General features: G+C 42.2%; 2 protein-coding genes across 3 annotated transcripts in view; one reads left to right on the top strand and one right to left on the bottom strand.

The window, feature by feature from the left end:
* The first annotated feature begins 1696 nt into the window (after positions 1-1696).
* LOC308104551 (transcription factor Sox-8-like) lies at positions 1697-5584 on the top strand. The gene is made up of 3 exons (XM_080454994.1): positions 1697-2332; positions 3198-3469; positions 4005-5584. The coding sequence occupies exons 1-3, from the start codon at positions 1899-1901 to the stop codon at positions 4874-4876; spliced, it is 1578 nt and encodes a 525-aa protein (XP_080311120.1). The 5' UTR covers positions 1697-1898; the 3' UTR covers positions 4877-5584.
* A 3528-nt stretch (positions 5585-9112) lies between these two features.
* Positions 9113-18468, bottom strand: part of LOC308104573 (arf-GAP with dual PH domain-containing protein 1-like) — a 296968-nt gene continuing 287612 nt past the window's right edge. For both annotated transcript variants that reach the window (XM_080455019.1, XM_080455020.1), the window contains 7 exons: positions 17495-17607; positions 16761-16907; positions 14472-14555; positions 11979-12041; positions 11660-11731; positions 11095-11323; positions 9113-10481 (listed from right to left, as the gene is read on the bottom strand). In XM_080455019.1, the coding sequence (XP_080311145.1) occupies positions 10453-10481; positions 11095-11323; positions 11660-11731; positions 11979-12041; positions 14472-14555; positions 16761-16907; positions 17495-17607 (737 nt within the window). In that variant the 3' untranslated portion in view covers positions 9113-10452. The remainder of the gene's footprint in view (positions 10482-11094; positions 11324-11659; positions 11732-11978; positions 12042-14471; positions 14556-16760; positions 16908-17494; positions 17608-18468) is intronic.

Below are 18468 nucleotides of genomic sequence, written 5' to 3'. Positions count from 1 at the left end.
ATGCATGGTCAATGAACATTGTGATGTGTTTTGGTGTGTCCAGGTGGTTTTGTCTAGGAGATATAGCATTTTTTTTTAAATTGCAGTCTGTAATTTATTGACGGTCCCTAAGATTTTCGAATATCCAACTGGGTGAATATCCAACCTGAAACCAACTTCACCGCGGTAGAAGCAATTCATACAAAAAAGACTAGCCTATGTCTGACTAAATGTATTAGCAAAATATATTGTAGACTGTGAGGAGTCAGCTGTCTACACACGGCACCTGGCAACTCTACAGGGCATCTTCTGATTGGTTGAGTGAGACCGTTAAGTGAAGTTTCATTTAAATTGTTCCGTATAAAGTAGTAGGTTTACTGCACTAGTCAGATTATTTACAATAAGCGTTGTTTTAAGTTTAACTCAACTGAACAATGAGAAAACAGAGAGCAGACATGGAACTAAATAATAACGTAATGATGACATATAAACTACTTCAGAAGCAGGAATGGATGCAGTGCGAGTGTCAAACATTTGAATATAACTGTAGTGTGTACTGTACACGGACGGGACCGTGTGGTGCAGGCTAGAATCTCCTAGAGAAGTGAAACAATGCTACCTGAGGGCGAGTGGTGGAAGAGAGGAGTAGTAGTAGGCTATATATAAAGCAGTGAACTAATGATGGACATGAGTGAAGTGTGGAGTGGCTGTGGCCCACAGCCACTCCACACTTCACCACAGCCTGTGGGTAATAGCCCAAAGAAGTGAACAGTGGTGGAAAGTAACTAAGTACTTTTACTCAAGTACTGTACTTAAGTAAAATTTTGAGGTAGGCTACTTTTATTACTTTACTGGAGTATATCCAATTTTGTATACTTTTACTTCCACTCCACTATACATCTCAGAGTCAAATATTGTACTTTTTTTTAGACAATAATTAGAAAACGTAGGCTACTAGTTACTTTATAGATTTGGATTATTATTACAAAAAATTGATTAACCACTTCAGTTCTATTTAAACTTTGGCTATTTGAAAATAGCATATGCAATGCATTGTGAGCTTGTCGATGTGCTATTTTCAAAAGATGTTTATACATTTTACATTTGAAACCTGTGAAAAGGGACATTCTGCATAATGGGTACTTTTACTTAAGTCTTTTGGTAGGCTACTTTAAGTATATTTTGATGCCAATACTTTTGTACTTTGTCTTTTGCTCAAGTAAACTTTGAATTCTGGACTTTTACTTGTAACGGAGTATTTCTACATTTCAGTATTGATACTTTTATTTAAGTAAAAGTGTGAGTAGGCTACTTTTACCACACCACAAGTGAAGATAGGTGAGGAAGATAATTAATGCGTAATTAATAGGGATGCAGATCTCTGGAATATTAAAGTGTATGCTCTAATTTAACTGGCGATGAAATGGGCTATAATAATCCCCAGTCAAAATAATCATGAGATATCACTTACATTAATGTTCAACCCAACGGTGCAGCTGCTGCCTCTCCATCCCACCGCCAGATGGGAGGAACAACAGCAACGGTAAAAACGGAATAAAAGCCAATAGGAGGGAAGGGGCGTGAACTTGGGTGAGAAGTAAAAGTGGCTAAATGAAAAATTCCAGCAGCCCCAAACTTTCCTGTGACTGTTCGACGTGTGTGCAATGATGAAGGTTCTTTTAGACTAAAGCCTGCTTACTGTTTTCTTGGATCACGGTAGTCCCGAGAGGAGCAGTGCGTCAAGGCGCACTTATAGGTGCTGGAGACATCTGGGTCTGGAGGACATCATCAAAAACATTTTTTTTATTAGGGAAAACTTAAGTACATAGTTACAGAAGTCAGTTGTACAGTTATATTCCCTTTTTTTTAAATTTTATTATTTATTTATTTTATTTTTTACTTTTTTTTGTCGACCAAAAATGACCGAAGAACACAAATCCCTCACTGAACATCATGCATGCAGTCCAGCGGGAACAGGCAGCCCCGTGTCCCAGCAGCACGAGTCCGACTCGGAACCGCCGACCTCCCCGGCGGGGTCAGACGGACAGGGGCCGGCTCGCCCTCCCGGGATTATTACGCACAGTAAAGCGCAGAGCGATCCGGATCACCCAGAGGAGGACGAGCGGTTCCCCGCCTGCATCCGCGACGCGGTGTCGCAGGTGCTGAAAGGCTACGACTGGTCGCTGGTGCCGATGCCCGCTCATGGGGAGCGAGGGCTGAAGAGCAAGCCTCACGTCAAACGGCCGATGAACGCGTTCATGGTGTGGGCGCAGGCGGCGCGGAGGAAACTGGCCGACCAGTATCCTCAACTGCACAACGCCGAGCTCAGCAAGACTCTCGGGAAACTCTGGCGGTGAGCAGCTCTCAAAGCAAACATGGATTTTTGGATAGTGACAACCACGTCAAATTCATTGACATGCCACATGCCCATCGCATGTCGATGGGCATTACGCACAGCCTGATCAGTGGTAGAAAAAGTACTCACATTTTGTCCTTAAGTAAAAGTATCAATACTGCAATGTAGAAATACTCTGTTACAAGTAAAAGTCCGGAATTCAAAATTTACTTGAGTAAAAGTACAAAAGTATTGGTATAACAATTTACTTAAAGTACCAAAATTTGAAAGTATCCTTTGAAAATAGCAGATCCACAAGCTCAATGCCCAATGTGAGCTTGTAGATCGGCTATTTTCAAATGGCTGAAATGTATATAGGGCTGAAGTGGGTAATGTTTTGTAATAATGGTAATGTTTATGTTTTTGTAATAATAATCAAAATCTACAAAGTAACTAGCAACCAAAGTTTTCAAATCATTCTAGTGGAGTAAAAGTATAATATTTGCCTCTGAGATGTAGTGGAGTATAAGTAAAAATACTGAAAATTGGAAATACTCCAGCAAAGTGAAAATACCTCAAAATTGTACTTAAGTGCAGTACTTGAGTAAATGTACTTAGTTACTTTACACCACTGCTATTGATTGTGATCTGATTTGAGCTACACCATTATTATCTAATAAGCACTTGTATTCAGTATTCAGGGTCATATTATTATGCTGCAGCCTATGTAGGCTACTGCTGTACTAAGGGGCGGTTGTGCTGCACAGAGGTCCTACAGATCTCTTTGCAATATAACTTCAACCCAAAGTTAAATCAACATTGAGGTTATATACTGTGTATTGTGTGTAAGCCAATAAGACAAACTTGGCCCTTTCCTCCCCAGTCTGCTCTCTGAGAGTGAGAAGCGGCCCTTCATTGAAGAAGCTGAGCGCCTGAGAGTTCAACATAAAAAGGACTACCCGGACTACAAGTACCAGCCTCGGAGACGCAAGATAACCAAATCTGGCCAAGGGGACTCAGCCCCCAGACCTGGCTTGACCCCACAACCACACCATCCGCATCACCAGCAGCAGGGCCAGTATAAGACTGAACCGGGGATGTCTCGGCTGGTGGGCGTCGGGGATGGACACCCTCACTACCATTCCGACAGGACAGGTGAGTGGCTTGAGTTCACCGGTGTGTTGATTTGAATGGTTAAAATTCATACAGTACTTCTATTTTGAAGAAACAAATGGTGCCTGAAATCCCGTATTCAGCAACTGATACAGAAATAAGGTTAATTACTCAGTAGTGTCAGTATTTTATAAACAGGTCTAAGGTCTTCACTTCAACACTAAGTCATAATGAGTTGAGCTTTGATGCCAACAATCTCTTTCTAACAGGGGTCAGGGTTTTCTTTTTCTTTTTCTTCCAAAAGCAGAGGTCTCATTTTGTAACTAAACTCAATTTCTCATATGGTTTGGTAAATTAAGTAGGCCTATTGCGTAACAAAGTCTTGGATATGATTTTACATAAAAGTCAATTTAATGTATAGTAACATTAAACTGTAGTCTCTCAACCTATGAGGCATTCCTTGCCATTTCTGACTAAAGAAAACAAAATAAGACAGTCCTGCAATAGTTCAGCTAGCTTGCTGTAATCACCCTGTGATGATTTTAATATTGTTTATTTTGTTTCATCTGAACCCCAGGACACCCCCACGGCCCGCCGACACCTCCTACCACCCCCAAAACAGACTTGATACTGGGTATCAAGCATGAGGTACACCGGCCCCTGACCAGCAGCACCAACAGTGGTTCTGTTTCCATTCCCAACACTGGTCGTCAGAACATTGACTTCAGTAACGTGGACATCTCAGAGCTCAGCACTGATGTCATCAGCACCATGGAAGGGTTCGACGTCCATGAGTTCGACCAATACCTGCCTCTCAACGGCCACGGCTCCGCCCTTTTACCCCCGCCGGAGAACGGGCATGGACCTAGCAACCATTCGGGTTCCGTGCTCCCGTCCTACACCCACTCTCACTCTGAAGGGGTGTCCCCTTGGGTTGTTAAAAATGGAGTACCGCCTTCACCGTCTCCATCTTCAGCCAACACTGACAACAACAGCAGGACACATACTGACGCTACCCACAGACCACCTCGCATTAAAACCGAGCAGATGAGCCCCGGCCACTACAGCAGCCATTCCTCCCACTGCTCCTCTACCTCTTCTTCCTCTCCCCCACCACCACCACCACCACCACCACCCCACCCCGAATACACCTCCCTCGGTTCGGGGACCTGCCTTATCCCCACCTCCTCCAACACCACCTCCTCTTCCTCCACATCCAGTTCATCTTCCTCCATTGGGCATTGCGACTACACCGACCTGCAGAGTCCCAGTGGCTTCTACAGTGCCTACCCCGGGTATACCGCCGGGCTATACCAGTACCCCTATTTCCACTCATCCCGCAGGGCCTACACCTCGCCGCTAATTAACAGCCTAGCCCTGGCTCCTCCTCCTCACAGTCCGCCTGCCGGCTGGGAGCAGAATGTCTACACCGGCCTTACCAGGCCCTGAAGGAGGAGGAGAGGAAGAGTAACCAAGGATCTTTAATGACGTTGAGGCTTTAAATGTGTTGTTTGCTCAACTGCTCAGCTTTAAAAGAACTCGGAAGATAAGTTAAAATGTGGTGGTTTGAGTTATTATGAGGTTATTGTTAATAAATCAAACTAAATCACCACATTATTCATCCATTATATCCATCGTAAGACAGATTCTTTCTAATGTAAAGTCCAATGAGGATACTTCATCCAATACCAACGTACTGTACAGGACAGTGCAATGGTGACCACCCAAAGGTGCTTGTGGTTCTTTTGTTTTGTTATTTTTTTACTCTATGCGTTTCGAACACTAAGTTGGGTACTATATTAATTTGGACTTGGAGTAGTACTCAGAGTTGGAGTATATTGTATGAACTGCACACCATTGTGGGACACGGAAAGAAAGTTTCCTTGTATTAAAACTGAGAAGATGGCAACATATATGTGCCTTTATTTGGTACAGAATGTAGCAGTGACTAAAGTTTGTCCCTGGGGAGTACGAATATTAAATCCTTCATTCTACATTCACCAGATGAATGCATTGCAGTCTAGTAGTAGAACAGAAAACCAGGAGTTAAAGGAGTAGTTCACCCCAGAAATGACTTATTTCTATCAATTACACACCCCATGAAGCCTTGAATTCATGGAGATTTTTTATTTTTTGTCGCAACTCTAAGCCAATAATTTGATGACCGGCGGAGTCTACGGTAGGAGATTGAAATGCAGGTCAATTGAGTCTCCTACTGGAGACTCCGCCGGTCCATAAATTGTTGGCTTAGGAATGCGACAAAAACTAAAAACTCTCCATGAAGGCTTCATGGGGTGTGTAATTGATAAAAGATAAGTAATTTTTTGGGTGAACTACTCCTTTAACTCTGTTCTCAGGAGTGGAGTTGAGAGCCCCTTCTTTTTTATGCCTTGCCATGACTTGGATATTTACATAATATTTACATATGTGATACCTCTGTGAGGGGGGGAGGGGTTGAGTTCCCTTGATATCACTGTCTGGATCTGTCCTGCCAAGGTGAATTTGTATTATTTGATGGATGGAAGCATAACACAATATCCCTATTACTGTACTGTAGGTCACATAAGAAGAGACTTTCTGCAATTAAAGGAGTCACTGAAGTGTCAGGAAAACATTGTCAATGTCCAGAATAATGAAACTATGTAGTTATGCTTCCTTCCTATGCTTCCAAGAATTGTTTCAACATTCTAGTATTGCACAACCATTTGATTATGCAAACACATGATTTTGGACTATTACTCTGGGTGAAATGTCAGTAGTATCAATCAAGTATCAATCGAGATAAGGTAAAACCCAGACTTTGTTAATGTACTTTTATTGTTTATAACATTAACATTTCAATCCATGCTATTTCTTTACCTGAGTTTATGAAGTTCCACATAGAATCAAAAGTTAATGTTATAAAATAAACATGTTCATCGTTTAAAGTTGAATATATTTTCCAAGGTTCCGATACGTATTTCATGCACAACCTTTTCCACCCTCTGACCAGTCTGCTGTTGACTGTCACTCATTGCAGCATGGTTTCCAGTATCAACAGGCGAACAGGTGTTGCAGTTATGTTTCCTGTGCTGGGGGATTAGCTGAATTTCATGGTTCCGTCCCAGTTGGAACTGGCTGCTACACTAAATGATGGACAGGACAGCTGGACCGTAGTTTTCCGTAAAGGGCAGCACAAAAGGTTTATAATGAAAACAAATGTAAAATATAAATGTGGTTTATAATGCAAATAACAATCTAAATTTGTGATTTGATGCATGGTAGTTGGCACTCTCAGTCCAGATGAGTCCAGGACATCTAAATGCTGACATCAATCAGTTCTTGGACCTCTCAGTTACAGTTCAGACTCTCTGGAGTGATCTGAAGGGGAATTTCATTCCTTTTGTTTGCAGAAATGATGAAACCCATCTTTCTTTGTAACGACTGAGGAGAAGTAATACTTGACCTCTGACTTTCTATACAAAGAAATGCTAGCATCGGTACTTTTGTATCTGCTGCAGATGTCACCGTCTGGAGAAGACACGTCATGAGAGCACCACACATCAATTGGCCTGGCTTGGAACCACGGTCTATACAGTAAAATCCTCCTTAACTTCAACGCTGTGCAAATTACAGGTCCATTTGGTTACATTTGTCCACCTTGAGTTACAAATTAGCATTGAGGATTTTGCTGTGTTTCAAAGAGAGACATGTCAAAATGTCACATTTCCTGCAGGACCCCCTTCCTCGCCTCACACAATTGTATCCCTGTTATGAAAAATGCAGAAGAGAAACTCAGAAAGTGTTATATTTCAGATTAAATTGGATTCAGATTTGATATAACCTGAGTTGCAGCCCCTCCCGTTTTTATGCAAGAACTTCTGGGAACTCAGATTAGAGTTGCAGTGACTAGTATGTTGTCTTTTAAAAGTACAGAGACATATAACTGATTATATGAGTATAATCTCTTTTCCTGATGAGATGCAGTTTAATTTATCATAAAATATAGACTTATTGAATTAATAAATGTGTTTTAAATGGATGTCTGAACATGCTTTCATTATGAGAAAACAAGAAAAAATAACCATGTATTAAGGTGTATGTGCATGTATCCTTGTGTGTTATAACACACAACGCACACACACCGGACATGCACACGCGCACAAGCACACGCGCACAAGCACACACACACACACACACACACACACACACACACACACACACACACACACACACACACACACACACACACACACACACACACACACACACACACACACACACACACACACACACACACACACACACACACACACTAAATGGCCCACAGTGAGTGCCAGTGGCTTACTGAGCATTCAGTTCAGCTTCATGACAAACATAGTGGCTTCAGAGCTCAAGGTCCCACCCTGTTTAAAAGACTTCCTTTGTGGCAGTGACTTACATCTCAGTGGCTCACTGTCTGCCCCGTTTACCATGGCAATCTGGTTGCCAATGACAACAACCCTGCCAGACAGAAACAACATTGATTTACCCATGATTCCCTTGGAGACCTGGCCGGAGTTTGCATGTGTGTATTTATGTGTGTCTGTGTGTGTAATGTAGGAGTGGCCAGATCCGTCAGGAGACAACTATATGCTCATTCAGGCCAACACTTTTTCATGCATGCTGTTATAGACACACAGGGCACATACTGATACACGTACACTGTACCATGTACATATTGTAACATGCCCATATAGCATGTACATGCAGCACTGTAACATACATATAGAAGACTGCCCCCCCTATTAGGCAAAGCAGCTGTTATTATTCAATAGCTTTATCTTTTCATTTCAGATTAGTTTTATCCTTCTTTTCTTTATATGTTTTATATTTATTTAGATTCTTATTGTTAACACAAAAGACAATTGAAATGAGACAGTAATTACATATATCTATATATATCTATATATATATATGTGTTGCTCAAAACCTATACAATACTTTTTGACAGGGCACATGGGGCTCTGGATGGAGCCAAACTATTAAATCAAATCTGTGACACTCTCTGACATGCATGATGATATGAGAGAGGAGTGCCATCTGCTGGCCAGAATGAAAAATGAGCAGTGATCCATATAATAGGACTCTTTGCATCACTATTTTTAAAGTCAACTCAATCATGTGGTGTTCTAATATAATACTGAGGATACATTTCAGTAAAACTATTTTGAATACTGCCTTTATTTTGTTTCTTGTTTGGAGACGCGATTTACTGCCAATAAATTGATAATTTAGCCACTGTGCACCAAATGTTGTCTTTATGACCACAATGGTAAATAGTGCATTTATATAGCGCCTTTATTCAAAGAGCTTTACGATTCACACAAACATTCATGGATCATGGCAGAGGAAACCATGTGAGGCACCACCCTGCTCATCAGGAGGTTCAGTGTCTTCCTCAAGGACACTTTGACACGCGGCCAGGAGCTGGTGATCAAACTGGGAACCTTCCGATTTCAAGACGGCCACTCTACCTCCTGAGCCACTGCCACCCACAGAAACGCATTTGCTGGCCACTGTGTCTCTTTGTAGTAACAAATATGTAATGTAGAATAACATGTTGCATTTTCATGTTTTTGTGTGGCTGATAATGCAATGCCAACAAGGTGTGCTCTAACTGGCCACTGGTGACATTTGTTATTTTCATAATCTTGACGTCTGCTTATAATAAAAACCTATGAGCCTGCAGGGGATTGGCTAGAGACCCCGCCTAGCAGATGATTTCTAGGCCAACCTACAAATCCAAATAAAATCCAAATCCAAAAACAAATCCAAATTCATTTGTCCATGGCAGTGAATCTACTGTAACATATTTCAGTGTACACAAAAGACATACCAGTCTATCAATTCATTTCAGATTCAGCTGTATTGACAGATTTTCAGGAAGAAATTAACTACCATCATAGTCTGTTAACCACTTGCGCACTATTTTCAAAGAATTTCAAAAGATATTTCTTTCTTCAAAACAGCTGATCTACAAGCTCAAAACATGTCACGATGCAAAGCGTTGTGAGCTTGTAGATCTGCTATTCACAAACGTTTTTTGAAATCTTTAAAAACAATTGCCTATAATGGCATTCCCAAAATGGGGAGGGGGGCATATGAAATAAATTACAATCCAGTCACATTACAATCTTTTTAAGCAGCATTCACCGTCTACAATAATTTAATATATACAGTAGTTCAAATAAATAAAGGAAACAGCTATCAGATTTAGGCATAAAATAACCATGTCTGAATGCAAATTGTGAAACTGCAGCTACATTATGTGAGACGGGGGCCATTTCAGAGTTTGTACATTTTTTAAATGCATATACGTATATTCTTAACAGCACCTTGTAGATTCATCTTCAGCAGATTCTGAGCAGATAATCTGTCTTTTACAGGGTCCTCTTAATCCCGAAGAAGACGTTTTCCAAGAAAAAAAAACATCACAATTCCACACAGGATAAAAGCCACTGTCGCCTTCAAAACTGTACATTCAATAAATTAATTATATCCACTGACTTTGTTAAGCAAACGCTGAAATGACTCAAAATGACATAATTACACTAGATTAGAGGTGGAATGAACCATTCACAAAACAGTGGCGGGGGTGGGCTGATGCAAGGTGGTAGAGAGTCAACATGAGAAACTGAGGGGGGGGGGGGGGTTTGACATGATAATGCCTAGCAACTGATGATTACAGTACCTTCTGAACCTTTGGGCTCTGACCACTAAACTTTCATCCACAAAATAAGATGCGAGACTTCTATTACAACATGAGCAGGTTGCTGATTGGACATCCTCCTCCTTCCTGTTTCTCTCTTCTTGCCCCCATAGCTTGTTTCTTTCATTGTCCTCTATCCTCCCTGTCCTCCTGCCACACAGGTACAGTACAGTAGGGCCCCCCCCCATGGTCTCTGGTTGTGCAGTAGGTTATTCTCTCGCTCTCTGTCTCTGGTCTGAATGAGACGGGGCCGGTCCACTTGAGTTTGCGGCTCTGCGAAAGCCCCCGCCGGTCTTCAAGGCTTGTGTTTAAAATGGGCCTCCACTGCGAAGGCAAGCAGAAAACAATGACCACACTGTGATAATCACCACTGCAATGCAGTACGTTTCACACTAGAGTTGGTTTCAGAAGGATAACCCATAAAGAGTCCAAAGCGCTGTGAATGCAGCTGTAACTGCAGAACTTGTGCAGCCACTGGTGCAATGCTACTGTATAATAGCCTGCTTCAGTCAATTGATGCTTTACAGTCTAATGTACCTCTCAGAGTAATGTTTGACTTTACCACTTAGTATTTCTATATTCTGCATTATACAGTATACACTTTAGCTTTTCAGATATAATTTGTCCTGCACTTTTAGTGATCAATTACTAACAGTATAGCTTTTACTATTCTAATTCTCAGTATGGCTATTGAATGTACAGTATATGGCAATTGTATAACTACTCAAGCATTTAGTGAATCATTTTACATTACTATTGGTAGTGGATACATGTTTAGCATGAATTAATTCCTAACCATGGCAGCATACAATTTGAGCAAGTTCTACCCATTAGCTACACAGGGAATGGTAAACGTATCACTTCAGAACCTATAGCTTTACATTCATCTTAAGTTGTATCATTTCATTAATAACACAGTTGTACAGTTTACTGGTACCTGCATATTCCTGAGGCCTCATTGGTCGATTGATGACCCTCTGAAAGGCTGCTATCCAATCCCGCTGCTCTGCCTCTGTCTCACATGCAAACAGGAACTTCCTGTCTGGTGTTCCTATGGTGATTCCGTTGCTCCAACGGTGGCCCTGTGTGGATGACGGCAGGCCTGAGAGCACAGTGTAGCTGTTCTCTTTACTGCCAATAAACACTTCACCACGAGCATAGGCATCCTGAGAGGGGAGGGGGAGAAACAGAGACACAGAGAGAGAGACAGAGAGAGACAGATACAAAGATAACAGGAATCAAAGAGTCAGAGATAAATACAGTGGGACAGCGAAAGATAGCAACAGAGGGATAAATGATAAGGAAAGTACAGAGTCAATGATATAAGGAAAACATTTTAAAATGAGAACCCGAAAGGGTAAGTTTTTAATGCCAAACAAAATGAAATGGCACATGAATCATGATTGAGTTTGTTTTGTCATCTTAAAGGTCATGTGAGTTGTCAGTCCACATAAGCAACGTGATCGGCTGAAGGTCAAGGAGGGGCACGGGCATGTTCTCACCAGAGGGTCTTTGAAATACATGAGTCTCCTGTCATCCATAGTGAACCACCTCTTCTTAAAGCCCTCTGTGTGCTGTGTGGGGGACAGAAAATAGAAAAAAAAAGTCAGTGCATTTTGATCAAAATGAATAATAAAATCATTGGGTTTATATCTTGGGTTAGACATGCAGTACAGTACAGTACAGTACAGTACAGTACAGTACAGTACAGTACAGTACAGTACAGTACAGTACAGTACAGTACAGTACAGTACAGTACAGTACAGTACAGTACATATAACAGTGGATGTGGTAGAAACTGATGTATTTACAAAGACCAACCTTTGGGCCTGTTTTCTCCATAAAGCCTTCTTTCATGAAGTTTCTCGTCAGCTTTGGCACCAGCTGGAGAGAACAAAATAAATAACATGACATACAATAGAAAATCATAGTTTGGAAGATATATTCTAGCAACATGGATACTGCAGCTAACACATAAATGTAATGTCCCCGGTTATATTTCTGCTGGAGCCCTTTTCTTTTCATGAATCCCCCATGCCCCAGGGTATGGTGCTGTTGGTATTGTGATGTGTACCAGGCAGCAGCGCCCTCCACAGGGACAGAGGAGAGGCTACAGGATTAGGGACAGGGGGTCCTAGGGAGGAGACAAAGCCAAGTATGGTGATTGCTAACAGGTTACCATTACCAGATACTGAGACACACCTGCACCTCATTAACTGAGACTTGAACGTGTACCCTGAGCTTCTGCCCAGGTGTGTGTGAAAAGAAGATGGAAGTCAGCCTGAGGTGTGGGGACAAGGTGGATTATTGGAACCTTTGGTGGACCAAAGTGCTGTGTGAACAACTGAGCGGTGTGGAATTTACTTACGCACTATTTTCAAAGAATTTCAAAAGATTTGTGTGTGTGTGTGTGTGTGTGTGTGTGTGTGTGTGTGTGTGTGTGTGTGTGTGTGTGTGTGTGTGTGTGTGTGTGTGTGTGTGTGTGTGTGTGTGTGTGTGTGTGTGTGTGTGTGTGTGTGTGTGTGTGTGTGTGTGTGTACAGTATCAGTGGGCTGTCCTGAGAGATGATTAACCTCTGGGTCAAAAAAGTAAATAAATCAGTCATATGTCAGGAAAGTACAGACGTAGCACAAGAGATGTTGGTGCAGTTTTTCTTTCCTTCCGTATCTGCCAAGGTAAAGCTGTGAGACCCTGCATGAAGTGTGCCCTGGTCAGCAAAGAACTAGAGTTGCTGTTTTATTCTTTTTCCCACGGCGCCGGCCAGTAAGTCATGGGCATATAATGCCGAATTCAGGACTCTCATGGACGAACTAGAATGGTGCCTGCACAAATTGGTGTCGTTAGGCACATGTGAGGCACATGGTGGAGAATGCAGGTAGGACGCTGGTCAACTGGGGTGCTTAGTTGCACGGTCGGCTAGTCAGTACACTAGGGTAGACAGTCAGCTCCTTGTGAGCTGCTTGGAGTTCGACTGACTCATGCCGTGTCTCCTCTCTCTCTGCCCTCAGTTTCCTGTGTTTCTAAAATGTGTTTATAAAAATAAACCAATTATTCCTAGTCTGGGGCACGCATTTTGTGTCGGGGCTCACATCTTTACCTGGGGAGACAGAAATAATTGCAAGCAGAAGAGGTTTAGTCCAGTGTAGGTTCCTCTGCTAGGAGTAACCCTTATACTGTATGAGGGCTTATACTGTATACACATGTAGGTAGGTCCATCAGTTTCTGAGGTGCAGGTATGCCATCTTACAGGACTGCAGTACCTTATAGTAAGACCTGTTAGCAATCAACTGCCCCCGCCCTTTTCTCCTCTTTAGTGATAAAGAGAGAGGAGTAGACAGAGGGACAGAGAAGGGACAGTGAGGGAGAGAGAGGGGTGGGTAGGGGTTTGTTCCCATGGAGCATAAAACGATAATGCAAATAATCAGTAGGCACAACTATGGAGTAATCACATCACCAATATCCATGTGTACACAACTATTTCTTATTTGCATGTAAATGGACTCCTTGTCTGTCAAACACAATGTTTAAAGCCTGTCATTTATTAATGAAGTCGTTTACATTACTTTGAGCCTCTGCTTTTCTGCGAGATGGAAGCGGCTTGCAATTTTAATGTGCTATAATTGCCTCTAAAAAGCGGAAGACTATATCAACCAATGCTATTTAATAAATGACAACCAGATGCCAAATGTGTAATAGCCGTTCAAAGCAATGCAGCAAATTATGCCTGACAGTCTTCATCTACTTGTGCGGTTGATCTAAATACATCATCCTTAATGTACCTGAACCCCCACTGGAGTTGCTAAGACGATGTGAACAAATGTCGATATTTGATACCTCTTCGTTTTGTCACATCTTCCCTATCTTTGTTCCTCTCCAAACTATGTACCAACTATGACCCAACTATGTACCACCGTTAGTTATTAAAACATTTATTAATAATTTAAACATTTATCAACATTATTAACAATGTGCCTCTGCTGAATATTTCCTTAAAGACTTTTAAATGTCACATACAAATAAAATAGTCATTTCAGATGACAGTATTCACAGATTTATTCTATAGAACTTAAGCCAGAGTTTAAATGATATTCTTTAGCTACGGTTGAGAACTGAAATATTTTCAATATCACAACATTAAATTTGCTGTATCGTTATAATAGATCTACCATATTGGATAACTTCACATATTAACCAGCAGTACATTGCATCTCTGTGTAGAAGACGTTGTTATGGTATTACAGCTTCAATACAATGTATTGAGTATTAGGCAGCTAGAGGCTACGAAATATTCTAGTTAACTGAGTTTGTTCCCACCTCTTCATCGCTGGCTCCGGGGAAGGCAACCTGCAGGTAGTGGAACCTGGCGGCTCTTATGGCGTTGAACCAATCAACCATTTCCTGTAGGAACAAGCACACTGGTCAACGCCCCTAATTTATCCACACCAGATGGCGCCGATGGCAAGAGAAGCAACTCGAAAGCATCTCAGAATTAATATCCTGTGCTGTCAAAACATTTCAATAGGGCCATAAGACGGTGTATCACGTTGGACCTCTAGTATTTATTTAAACAATAAACTATAGACCTTGGCATCTTTGGGTGTATTATTTGGTGTCGCTGTCAAATAGTGTGACATGTGTATAATGCAACATTGTTGATGGCTATGATCCATGGCTGTGATGATATAGAATTACTGAACTCTTTTTCAATTTGCTATGATAATACTTGACCAGCAGAGGGTGCAAGGCACTCTTCATCTCTGCCTTGCTACCTCTTTCTTTGTCTGTTTTCATCTCTTGACTGACTCTATCTCTGTCTCTGTTGTTCTCTCTCTCTCTTAAATTAGCTGTTTGTTCTCTCTACATAGCTAAGTATGACTCTCCCTTTCTAACTCTCTCTCTCTCTCTTTTTTCCCGACTACTTTTAACTGTCTGTCCAACTATATCTCCATCTTTCTCCATAATTTTTTTATTGGCTATGACTCACTTTGTCTGTCTCACTCCACCTCTTTCTTTCTTTTTCGCTCTCCCTTTCTTGATTCCTACCTTCATCCCAAAGGAGTAGTGGCATTGGGAGCCATGATTTGTGTGCTCAGCACTAAAACCCCGGAGAGACAGTGTGTGTGTGTGTGTGTGTGTGTGTGTGTGTGTGTGTGTGTGTGTGTGTGTGTGTGTGTGTGTGTGTGTGTGTGTGTGTGTGTGTGTGTGTGTGTGTGTGTGTGTGTGTGTGTGTGTGTGTGTGTGTGTGTGTGCGCGCGCGCGCGTGTGTGCGCTTGTGTGTGTGTCTGGTTAGGGAGACACAGACTCGGTTACTGGGCAGATTAAGGACCACAGGATTCGACTGCCAGCTCACTGGATGGCACAAAATAAATTTAAAAAATAAGTAAATCAAAGCATGTGGCTCTCGGCATCCACATGGGAACGCCGTGGCTCCTCCTCGGACTTCATGTGGCCAGAATGTGATGTCTGTCATCAATGATGTCAGAGGACTACGACATACTATGACTCCAAATTTGGGCAACATTTCAGTCTGATCCAAAGCCCCATTGACTTCCATTATAAGACATTTAAAAAAGTATACAAAATATGTGAAAAACTAAATTAGTGGAGGTATTTCTGTAGCCTACTGGAACCGTGCACACAAGAAATGTGGCACTGAACGGTCCATCGGTTTGCAGGATTGGCTCCAGACACACAGACAGACAGACACACAGAGATGGCTTATAGTCTCCTACAGAGCCACGCCATAAAAACAGAAGAGCATCAGCTCATGTTTTTAGGGTGTTGGCTGTGCAGGAGCCACTCCCCCAGATACTCCATAGTATGGTGGAGCAGCTGGAGGTATAAGCAGGTTTGTACATCTGTCCTTATGCGGCCCACCAAACAATTTACAGAAATTAGAAATACTGTGTCCGGAGTTTAACATTAAGAAATGGGAGTTAGGTCAGTGTAAAGATAAAACACTTGCCTACCAACGCGGAGGCCTGGGTTCAATTCCTCGGGCCTGGCCAGGCGCTAACACAATTGGCAGTGTTTGTGGGTGGGAGACCAGCAAGGAATTATGTTGCATGTTCAGCGGGGAGGGGATCGGAGGGAGATGTGCTACGCTCTGCAATGAAACTCCTCCTGTCAGGTGAAAAGAAGAGCGTGGCGACTCTGTGTGTATAAGCGGAGGCATGCGGCGCGGTCGTTTTCCGGCTGTGACGCAGCCACCGACACAATGCTTGAGTAGGTGGCTGCGTCCACTCTACACAATGCTTGTGATGCTTGTGATTCCACCAGACATGGTTCAGACTTGTACCAGATGTGTCCCTCTGCTAGTCTGTGATAGTTCTGGCCCACTCAAATGTGCATTTATACATTTTTACAACAGTAGCTTTTTAACAGTTTTCTCTCTAAATGAAACAAAAATGACATTGAATAAACCATTTTCATAATTAATGGTCGTTATCAAAGGCAAAATCTATGTAGAAAGATATTTCCTGTATTAGGCCCGCTGTTCCAAAAATGTTCCCGGTGGTGTTTGAAGCTGTACAAACAGAACACAACCACATCACAGACACAACATCATAGCCCGGTGGAATCCAAGGGGCCAGTCTACTTTACCTTGGAATCACTGTGGTAGACAAAGATGTTCCGAGTGCTGTTGTCCTTCAGGTAGGTGATCTGCAGGCCACAGGGGTTACCGATCTTGGCTGGCTGGAATGTGGCATTGAGCGTTTCAATCTTCATCACCGCCTTGGGGTCCCTGGCCTTAGTAGGAGGCACAGACAACAAACAGGACAACAAATATTATGGTTACATATCTACCCATGGCCCCATAGTACCTCTTTCCTCAGTCTTTTTTTTTTCTTGCTAAATTGAACTTCTATCGAAAAGCGATTTCGTATTTGGGGCGCCGATGACAGCAAGTCGCGGGTTTGATTCCCGAGCCTGACGCCCTTTGCTGCGTGTCACTCCCCGTCTCTGTTTCCTGTCACTCTTCCACTGCAGTATCCAATAAAGGCAAAAAATATAAAAAATATATAGCCATTCAATGTTAAAATTGTATTGTTTGATTCTCCAAATATTTATAATTTAGGCGTTGCTGGGGTTATTGAGCTGACAACATGTCACAGAGCTTCAGGTTTCGGTACCCAGCATTGACCAGGTTATTGTGTGGGTGAAACAGGCTCTCTCTCCCCCCTCACTCTCCTTATATTGAGTGAGTGACCAATCCCCCACTTATAAGCGTATTACTGACTAATGTGAAAAAACACAGAAAATGTGAAAATCGTATTTATTTATTTTATAATGTGCAACATTTTCAGATGGAAAAATGTGGACCGCATCCTGCTTACGTCCTGCTTGTTGAAGTACTTGAGGGCTCCCTCTCTCTCAGACAGGATGAACTTTCGGCTGAGGAACTGCCCGTTGTCTCGCCCTCGTTTCCATAGAAACCCTTCTCTGTACCCTGGGTAGAGACAGACGAAGAGAGGAAGAAGAGGGCGGTGAGGCAGGAATCATTGTGGTACTGCATACATTTTCCCACCCACATCTGAAATTGACAAAATGTTTTGTTTTAAATTATTGTGGATTAATTGCACATTTTCTGTGAGGTGCACTGCACGGTGAGTTTTGGCCACATAGGAAATGCATTGTTCTGTAATATACAAGGTTTGTTGTGGCTTGATGTGTTAAGCGTGTTAAGCCACGCTGGTGTTGCATGCCGTAAATAGCAAATATACAAGCTCACACCGTGTCACATTCGTGAAGCGTTGTGAGCTTGTAGATCTGCTATTCACGGAGCACGACACCGGCCCGCAACTAAGTATGAATCAGGCTTTAATCAACCAAAGACAGATCCATAGCGATCATCTGAGAGATGAAACACAGAGGAAAAGCTAAACACTATAGAGACGAGGGGAAGAAGACAGGAGGAAGTGCAGTATAAGATAATGACACACAAAGGGAGAACAATTCCACAGTGAAAATACTTAATTTCTATGCTGATGTCACATTGCTTCTATTTATAGACTGCAACACATTTGTTTGTTTTCTATTTCTGTATCAGTATTGCCCACACAATTAGCTTACTCTTTCTATTCTTCTTCTTCTTCTCCTCTCTCTCCTTCCCCCCCTCTCTCTCTCTCTCTCTCTCTCTCTGCTTTCTATTTCTGTCTCCCCAAAGTGTTTTTTCCCCCCTTACTTTCTTTCATATTTATATATCTATTTCTGGGAGGAGGACACACACACACACACACACACACACACACACACACACACACACACACACACACACACACACACACACACACACACACACACACACACA

This window comes from Gymnoscopelus braueri, assembly GCF_963280865.1.
Source record: "Gymnoscopelus braueri genome assembly, chromosome: 17".
Taxonomy (NCBI): Eukaryota; Metazoa; Chordata; class Actinopteri; order Myctophiformes; family Myctophidae; genus Gymnoscopelus; species Gymnoscopelus braueri.
The sequence above is the reverse complement of the archived record's forward strand: the minus strand, read 5'-3'. Positions and strand labels throughout refer to the sequence as shown.